The sequence below is a fragment of the Hypomesus nipponensis genome, chromosome 14, assembly GCF_054491055.1.
Source record: "Hypomesus nipponensis isolate SF chromosome 14, ASM5449105v1, whole genome shotgun sequence".
Taxonomy (NCBI): domain Eukaryota; kingdom Metazoa; phylum Chordata; class Actinopteri; order Osmeriformes; family Osmeridae; genus Hypomesus; species Hypomesus nipponensis.
The window spans coordinates 20,861,967-20,872,034 of NC_140374.1; the positions used below are offsets into that span (position 1 = coordinate 20,861,967).

Consider the following 10,068-nt stretch of genomic DNA (forward strand, 5'->3'; position numbering starts at 1 on the left):
TTCTTTGGTAGGGATGAGATTCGATGGATTGTTTGATCAGTGCAAATGACAAACGTGTGTAGTCTAATATATATCGTTTTTTTTTATTCAAGCACGTTGAATAATAATGATAATAATTCTGACTAGATTTGCAATTTGAAAACGTTATTATTTAAACATTTTGTTTGTTCATTCAACGTTATTTACTCTAAGAGTTTGAAGACAACGGCCCCTTTGCACTGTATTTCTAGATTTGTCCACCATTAAAATAGATTTGTGCTGTAAGAATAAAACGTCTTACATTATCCCAAGAATAAAAACCGAGTTTCCATAATTTATGGGAATGTCTTTTTAATACATCGAAATGTGTTAATTTGTTTTGTTTCGCATATTTTTTTGTTATCGACACCAAATGCATACATTAACAAGCTTGTAAACGCAACCAGGGAAAAGGAACTAAACACATTTGTATTGTTGCAATGCGGTATATCAGGTTTTTTTTTTGCCAATGATCTCTTCTTTAAATCGCTGCCAATTAATCAAGGAACGAAAATAACAATTGAAATAGCCCGTTTTATCCATATTTTAACTGCATTGAATATGCACCATTATAAATGATAACATTTAGTTTTGTTAAAAGAGGTAAGAGTCTATAGGCGCACAGAACAAAGAAAACATCGAGTCTAGCCTACTAAAGCAGGCCTACGGACCAGCAGATTTGAACACGTCTGTAGGCTCCTTACTAACTATTCTCCCTTATAGGCCTAGTAATCTTAATTTATTGGGGTTGAATATTTTAAATTAGGCAAGGCTCGTGCCTTATTTTTCCAATCCGTCCTTGCAGGGTGGAACAAATGTTACATCTTAAAGTAGGCTAGGCCTACTGGTCTATATGTAGGCTATTATTACAACGAATTCTTAATAGTCTACGTTGTAGGCTTTAATACAATAAAAACATGTTCTTTTTCCTCTTCGGTAGAGTACTGGAAAAACGCCAGAATACAGGTGAAGTGATTGAACTGACCGAGGATGGACGGCCTTCTGCGACCCAGCCTAAGAAGGCCCCTTTATGTGACTGCACGTGCTTCGGGCTTCCACGACGCTATATCATAGCTATAATGAGCGGTCTTGGTTTTTGCATCTCCTTTGGCATCCGATGTAACTTGGGCGTGGCAATCGTGAGCATGGTCAATAACCACACCGTCCATGAAAATGGCAAGATCGTCATCAAAGAGGTGCTGAAGTGTTCCGCCCATTCTTTACAATTCTAGAAATGCCTGTATTTAGTCGGCATAAACACATGTTGTACAGGGCCATCAACGAATGCATGATATGCTTCAGGCTAATACACAATGTGTCACTCTGCAAGTACCTTAGCGTTCACATACATAATCAAATGGATTGGCTATATTTAGGCTACAACAACATACTTACCACGAATGAAATTCAGTTAGTAGGCTATGATGTAAAGCAATTCATTAGAGTATAGTCTGTACAGTGTACAGGACTGGGTTCCGTGTTTGTAGTTGTCCAAGTAATTCGTGTTTTTTTTTTGTGTTTTTTTTAAGAAAGCGCAATTCAACTGGGACCCAGAAACAGTTGGGATGATACACGGGTCATTTTTCTGGGGCTACATCGTGACTCAAATTCCTGGAGGGTATATTTCAGCAAGACTAGCAGCAAACAGGTAAGCAGGGTGAAAAATGACTAAAACTGACTTTAGACCGAAGCCTAAAACTACAGTAGGCTAGGCTAACACATTAAGGCTTCAATTTAATAGCGTCTTGTCCTGCAGGCCACATTACATTGAGCAGAAATTTGCCGTTGCCAAATGAACATTAGACCGATTGTCTGGGAGCAGAGGCAACTGACCTAAAACATGTATTGTTTTTTAGCTTTTTTATTGATGCCAGTAAGACATAGGCTACTTACTCATGTTAATTGGATCCCATGGGACAACCGTATCTAATCCTTTACAATCGGAGGCATGGCAACAAGCCGCAGAGAAGAACGCGGCATGCCAAGGGCGAAGGGCAGGCTAGGAATTGTGTACTGGAGGAAGAGCGAAGAGGGAATCCTGCAACAGAGACGTCCTCCACCGAATACATATTTCCTTTCACATGTGTAATCATTATTCTCGAATATCTGTTTGGCTACTCAAGTCTTCTGATTAGTTTCGGTCATGTATATAGCAATAGTCTATTTGGTTAGTGGTAGTACCAACGTTTTCTTTCTTCATATTAATGGCATCAGTGTATGTTGCTTGCACAATCTGCACTATTGTAAAACGGTAGCAAAGACCCAGGCATGCGTCTGTGTGTCTTTTGGCATATAAACCATGTTTTCGTTTTACTCCCAGGGTGTTCGGAGCCGCCATTCTCCTCACCTCTATACTCAATATGTTCATACCCACTGCTGCTCGATCGCACTATGGCTGTGTCATCTTTGTGAGGATATTGCAAGGCCTTGTTGAGGTAACATTGCCCTCCTTTAATCTGGATATCAATTGATCGATCATTTCGTGGGTTAAGCCTATTGTATGAATCTTTAGTTTTTTTGTCTAATAACATTATGACCATGGAGATTCCTAAATCGTATTCATATAAAGCACCTTTTTTTCAGAAAAGAAAGTGCATTAATTTATGTTTCTGCTGGTCAGGATTATTTGTTTTCCATGTGTCTTGACAGGAGATCACAAAGCTTTAAGACCTGTTGATTGTACAGAGGTCATTTCCAATGCACGAAAACATGGGCTTTAATGGATAACTGATGTGCAATGCTTGAAAGGCATCATCCTTCAATGTTTTAGGATACACAGTTTTAATCTATTGCAAACAATCCTAGAGAATGTGTATTCTCTTATACCTGACTCAAGCATTTGAGTAGACAACTCATCGAACCTGATAGAGATGGACTGATGTCCACATAGAAACACAAAGAAAAGACTGAAACCACATGATGTCATTCCTATTTCTCTTTGACAAAATGTGTTGTGAAAGAGGATGTATGATGTTTCATGAGGGACCATTATCAGACCGAAGGTCATCTCTCTTTTGTAATTTTGGTTCATTCAACCTTGTCTGTTGAATAGAAGCACACTTCCATTGAGAAGCTGTGTATGCCTCATATTGTCTGATTACTGCAAAATAAACATTAGCATTTCAGGATGTCTCTCATAGCAAGCCCTAGCAATTTGTGTCTATCAATAGTTGATTGTGTGCCACTTAGTGAGTAATGAAGATTTAATAGGAACAAATCTCTTTTCGCGGTGAAGTGCCAAGTCATCTTGAATTTGCACTCGCTCCATTAATCTTGCTTAGGAAGTTAAACTCAAAGGCATGGAAGTTGGTTTCTTATTAAATGTAATTTGTCTTGCATGTCAGTGACTAATGTGAAACACATTTTGCCATTTTAATCAAAGAATCGAGTATCCATGAATGGCTCACATCTTATTTTCTTTGTTAATTTGGCATAATTTTATATCAGTGCAAGATTACTAGAGGGTATTGAGGCAGTGACAATATGTATTGGGTTACCAGTGTATCCCAGACCACGTCATTGAGATTGTCCCACTGTTACAGAATGTTCTGTATTTCTGCCCAGGGAGTAACTTACCCAGCCTGCCATGGGATCTGGAGTAAATGGGCTCCGCCCCTCGAGAGGAGTCGTCTTGCCACCACATCATTCTGTGGTGAGTATTTACACCCAACAGACGGGTATTGACAGTCAGCAACTGTATAAATGAAAAAGTACATCAAAAACATTTGGTTCACCTGTCCCACGGAGTGAAAGTGAATACATGATATGAACTTATCTACTCATTGCTTTCCTGTCTCCAGGATCGTATGCTGGAGCAGTCATAGCCATGCCTCTTGCTGGAATCTTGGTTCAGTACTCTGGCTGGTCATGTGTGTTTTATTTGTATGGTGGGTCCAATTTGTCTAATATTGAATATGTACCATATATTCATATAAAGCACAGCTCGTATGATTGTGGATTTTGAACGTCCAGCTTCGAAAACACAACGTGACATCTCTTCTCCTGTCCGTGGGTTGTCGTTGATTTTCTGCATCTTTATTTCCGCTCAGGAACCTTTGGAATCATCTGGTACATGTTCTGGATCTTGGTGTCTTATGAAAGTCCAGCGGAGCATCCCACCATTACACAGGAGGAGCGGTGTTACATAGAGGAGAGCATCGGGGAAAGTGCCAACCTGATGGGACCAAGCGATGTGAGTCTTCCGATCCGCAGCTCCAAACTCGGTCACGTCAACTGAAGACGTCGGCCAACTTACGGTGTGTGTGTGTGTCGTGATTTCCACAGAAATACAAGACTCCTTGGAGGAAGTTCTTCACCTCCATGCCTGTCTATGCAATCATTGTGGCCAACTTCTGCAGGAGCTGGACCTTCTACCTGCTGCTTATCAGTCAGCCGGCATATTTTGAGGAAGTGTTTGGCTTTGAAATCAGTAAGGTGAGTTGAGCCACTCAACATCAGACGGTATCGGTTTCTCCCATAAGTACTATGCTTGGATTGCATTACCCTGTTGGAAATTGTGTCAACTGTAAAATACGCAGAGATAAATCATTGTATTTGAATTGATCTGTAGCACCTAGAAAGCTGAATAAATCAGACAGGCCTGACAGGAGCAATCCAGACACACATTGGATTCTTGGCCTGGTGATTACTGTGGATGAAATATTGCTAGAGTGTCAGCGATACCAGAGCCTACAAAGATTTGTTTGGAGAGAATTGTTTGGGGAAATCTACTCTTACCTGTTATAGGAAGATAAATCAGTGGAAAATATTTGCTGAATATATCACTTTGTGGACCTGTCTACCCCCTTGCATGCTGTTCTAATAAAATATTTAATCAGAGGCCTTCATTAAACCTCCAAATCCTGTTCAATCATGTAAAATATAACCCATTTGAACATTAGCACAAAGTAAACTTTTAAAATATATCTGCCATTCAGTGATTCAGGGGTGTTTGTCCTGTGTTCTTAGGTTGGGATGCTGTCAGCCCTTCCTCACCTGGTCATGACTATCATAGTGCCCATTGGAGGCCAGCTGGCTGATTACCTTCGCACCAGGAACATCCTCTCCACAACTACAGTCAGGAAAATCATGAATTGTGGAGGTGAATGAGAATCACCAGTAGTTTAGTTTACATTTACATTTATTCATTTAGCCGACGCTTTTATCCAAAGCGACTTCCAAGAGAGAGCTTTACAAAAGTGCATAAGTCACTGATCATAACAATGAGATTGCCCCAGACATTGCGGATAGCCAAAACATGAAGCATACATTGTGAAAAAAACAAATAAGTGCCAAAGGGAAGAACCATAAGAGCATGTAGTTAAACAAGTTACAATTACACAACATGAACCTCAAAAAGTGCAAGAGTGTACCTGTAGAAAAGCAATCACCAGTAGTTTAGTTCCTACACAGCAAACAGTCTACTTGGTCCTGCAGTTGCTCCATGTAAAGATCGTCATGGATACTGTTTGTTCTTGTTTGTAGGGTTTGGGATGGAAGCCACATTGCTGTTGGTGGTTGGTTTCTCTCACACTAGGGGCGTGGCTATCTCTTTCCTTGTTCTTGCAGTGGGTTTCAGTGGGTTTGCTATATCAGGTGAGCTACTTAACATTTGAAGTGACTTTTATAAGGATTTCATTTGAACTTTCTACCTTGTTTGCATGGGACATCACTGGTTCACATCAGTTGGTAACACAGTTTCCCTTCTGTAGGTTTCAATGTCAATCACCTGGACATCGCTCCTCGCTATGCCAGCATCCTTATGGGGATTTCCAACGGTGTGGGAACGTTGTCAGGTATGGTGTGTCCTCTCATCGTGGGAACCATGACCAAAAACAAGGTAAGCCTATTGTTTCAAAATATGGGATGTGTAGTTTTGTATCATTGATTGCATATAATACTTTTTACACTTTTCCCTTAAATCGTCATCTCTCTGTGTGTTTCCTCATCTGTTTTCTGTTGCTTCTAGACTCGTGAAGAGTGGCAAAACGTGTTCCTCATCGCTGCCTTGGTGCATTACGGGGGCGTGATCTTCTATGGGATATTTGCTTCCGGGGAGCAGCAGCCATGGGCAGACCCGGAGAACACCAGCGAGGAGAAGTGCGGCTTCATCGATGAGGACGAGCTGGCCGAGGAGACGGGAGATATCACTCAGGGATACGGTGCAACGGCGGCCCCAGTCAAGAGCTACGGAGCGACCACACAGGTGAACGGAGGCTGGGCAGCGAGTTGGGAGAGCACAGAGGAAGCCGTCTCAAAGCCAGTTAGCCACACCCGCACAGAGGGAGAGTTTTCATAGAGCACACATGCACTTGTTAGCAATTATTAGGAGTCAACCGACTGGGAGAAAATACACATTGCCATTTGCACAAATTAGCATAAAATGTAGATGAAAAATATCAGTGCTAAGGTTACAACAAAAAAATGGATACTTTTTCAGTGTAACTGATTGTTAGTGTTAAAAGTAGTTTGGATTCACATAGATTGGTAGACATTTGTTATCAACACCCATCTAGATTATCGAGTGTCAGCAATCATACAATATAAAAACGCAGGCCTAAGTTCTATGTGTTACTAACCTCTTGAAACTACTTGAAAAACACGAGCCAGATATATTGCAGCTGACAAGTATATACAGTAGGGTTATACTTTGTCTGGAGTACAAGTTGATTGCACTGATACGATATTCAAAGTATTCAAAATCAAAAGCTATTCTATTTCTTATAAATGTTCTATGTAATGTATAAACTGTTTCTGTGAGACTGCAGTGGATTTGGGTCGTTGATCTGTGTGAACATTACTATAAAAGGCCATATTTTTCATGGACAGTACCTTTTCAGGGACATGTGTGCTTGCCAAAAGGTCTCATACTCATGAAGGCCTGTCATTAAATGGAAATAATAGTATATTGTATGTAAAATATAAATGAGATCTCCAAAATAGAACTATTATGTGGAATGTTGCATGAATCTTCTTAATTCAGTGTGAAAAAACAGTGTTTTGTTGCCATGATAATCTTCATTCAGTCACTACAGACACAGAAACATTAAATGTGTATTTTCAAAAGTGATGTTTCAAGTTACATTTTGGTTTGCAAGGAAACACCTAATAATGTACATTTAAAGGACAATGTTTTACACAAATCTCTGTTAATTTGAGCAACTGTTAGATGTTCATTACAATCAATTCTGTAGAGCTGCTTTTCATCCTGTTTTGTAGAGTAACTTTGGCTTCCAAACTTGTATGTATCTGTAACTGTTTTTGGAGTCATGTGATGAACAAGAAGTATACAGGATAAAAGTTTTTGAAAAGACGTTTACTGCTTATGACGCAGGTCATGTTAAAACTATTTGTCAGACGTAAATAAGTTATATGAAAAACTGAAATTTCTGTTCTATTGGTGTTTTCTGTTGATGGTTGTCGTTACCTGTGATTCAGGGCATGAAGGCCTCTCATAGTAGCCCAGCCCACTCCTTAGCCTCTGAGTTGGCTTTGTGTCATGAGATTACTCTGCAATATATAAAATGATATGAGAAAAAAAAGAAGAATTTTAAAGAATGTTCAGGATGATCAAATTATGCTATTTTGGCTTTGTGCCATACATTTTGTTTAAATGTGATTCTACTGCTTTTAATATTGTGTTTGATTGATAGGTCTTTTGATGTCAACAAGTGTAATTCATATGCTCATGTCATTTTATAAAGAAATAATATTGAACAAACCCTTATGTCTTTTCTTTGTGAGGTGCTTCACCACAGACTGACTCAAATATGTTACATTTGCTACTTTGAGTTGAAGTACAAGCTGATTGCAACTGAACTTGAGCTGATCTGTTTCACTTCAATTTCCTTCATTTGTTCTTGCCTCTCCAAATTGCACCACACATTGCTAATTAGTTCATCAATTGCATAGTCTCCTGATCCCAGAGAGAACAACTGACCTCTGCAGCTTTGCAATGAGTAACAGCAGTCTTAAGGCTGTTGGAAGACATTTCGCAAACCCATATAACCCTAGAAAATAGACATATCACTATCATACTATACAGTGCGTGACTTTGTGTTTCACTTTAACTGTTTTGCTTTCATTATTCATGATTGTTTCATTACAAAACACTAAATCCACCAGTTCAAAAGGCAACTGCTCACAAAACATTGACTGTGATTTACTGAACACATTTTGTTGCAGTTGCTACATTTCTTCTTTTTTTACCAGACGTTTTTTCCAAATAAATGCACATATGGAACGTTCCACATATGGAAATCTATAGAATTTATTAGTGACAAATAACAATGTATGATAGACATGATAACGGCTGATAAGGGATCTTCACACATAATAGCAAGTGAAACGGCCTTCTACACCAAGTCCTCAGCCCCAGCCAGTATTGTGTGTCCTTCACTACAACCGAACAGGGCTGAGGTCGATAGCCTATCTTGTTGCACTAATGTAACAGACTGAACTATTGACTTATTGTGGTTCCTGAGGAAAAACACAAATCATCACATGCAAATTAAATGATAAAGAACAGGTCAATGCTGTTTTACATACCCTGGTGGAGAGATGAGTGGTTTGCACTTAAGGCTAAACAATATAAGATGTGGAACTAAATGTGCCCAACTAAGAAATGTACAATATACAGTTTTCACAGATGCGCGGAAATTCATAAAAATACTGGTTTTCTATAAATAAATCCATCCAAATGCTAGTACGTAAAAGCTGTCATACCAAGCATGGGTGTCAGAAAGGGGAGGGGCAGAATTCACACTCATCAACACCCACCTCCAATTGCACTTCTTAATCTGATGGGAAATACAATTGTCAACCATGTGGAACATGTTTTTCCAGGACTAACCAGCTGGAATGGTCATGGCTGTTGCCTTTAGTGCAATACCTGTTGGAACATAACTAGTCTGAACATGCATACATCTTAAACACAGGTCTGCATTAGATGCATGTGGCAGACTGTGGCAATGTCATCAAATGACCGACATATATAATACCAACAATTTAAAAATATATGTTTGTGTTGTGTTGGTGTGTTTGTAACCCTGGGAATGAGCTTATGGTGAGTGGGGATGGTAATGATCCGAGGGGGGCAGGTGTGCGTGTGGCCCTGAGGGACTGGGATGGGACGAAGCCGATCCAAAATGAGGATTTGATGACGGGGACTGCATCCCCATGGGACCCTGGCTGAATGTAATTATCCTCTTGATCCACACTCTCTGCTGTGGTGAACGGCTCAGGCTACTGTCAACACAACAATTGTCTCCCAGACAAACCAGATAAAACGTACAATATCTGTTGAGATACTTGGTTGTGAAATTTTCACTAGAATATTACTGGTTCACAGAGTTGTATTTTTGTGGTACAACATGCATAAAAGCTCCCAATAAATTATAAGATTCAGTTAATTATCTCAAATCATGGCGTAGCTTCCAGAGTAACAGTTGCAATTTTATAGCTTTAATTATTGTTTTATGATACCCAAGTCCATGTTCCGGTAGCTCCTTCCTCTGTTCTCTCTCTCTTTACTGCTTCAGGAAGTTTTTAATCTGTCACCATTTAGCTCACAGCCATAATTGCTGTTAATAGTAATGGTAGATTGAGACAATCATTGGCTAGGAAATAACATTATCTCAAGATGAATTAGATAAGGTTATCTCCTACTTAAGTTTATGCTCTTTAATGTGTCTTATCTTCCAGACACCTGACTCTTGTTACATCCACATGCTTTCCTCCAATTTACTCAACCTTTCTGGTAAGTGACATATCATTTGTCTTCCAGTTCCCCACCCCCAATCCACATCATTTTGACAGCTTCATGCGCAATCTTGCCTGCATCTCCACAAAGGATATGATTATCAACTGATTATAACATATCCATGTCTGTTGAAACATCTTTATTTTCCTTTTCAATTAATAAAGGGAAAACTGTAAACAGCTGCATACTTTACACATTTATCGCAAGGACCTCAGTCCTCATCACTTGAAAAGCTTTCGCACGCACACTAACTCCACCCCCTTCTTTGCAATGTCCCAAAACAGTATTTC

General features: G+C 39.6%; 1 protein-coding gene across 2 annotated transcripts; it reads left to right on the plus strand.

Annotated features, from left to right (window-relative positions):
- Positions 1–1,371: 1,371 nt before the first annotated feature.
- Positions 1,372–7,699, plus strand: slc17a6a (solute carrier family 17 member 6a). 2 transcript variants are annotated; one of them, XM_084673309.1, is made up of 10 exons: positions 1,372–1,666; positions 2,339–2,453; positions 3,583–3,670; positions 3,819–3,905; positions 4,068–4,210; positions 4,303–4,452; positions 4,987–5,119; positions 5,503–5,613; positions 5,730–5,857; positions 5,987–7,699. In XM_084673309.1, exons 1-10 carry the CDS (start codon positions 1,584–1,586, stop codon positions 6,314–6,316), a joined length of 1,368 nt encoding a protein of 455 aa, XP_084529435.1. In that variant the 5' UTR covers positions 1,372–1,583; the 3' UTR covers positions 6,317–7,699. The 2 variants fall into 2 exon arrangements, with proteins under 2 accessions (XP_084529435.1, XP_084529434.1); XM_084673308.1 differs by lacking the exon at positions 1,372–1,666 and adding an exon at positions 1,872–2,103.
- The last annotated feature ends 2,369 nt before the right edge of the window (positions 7,700–10,068 follow it).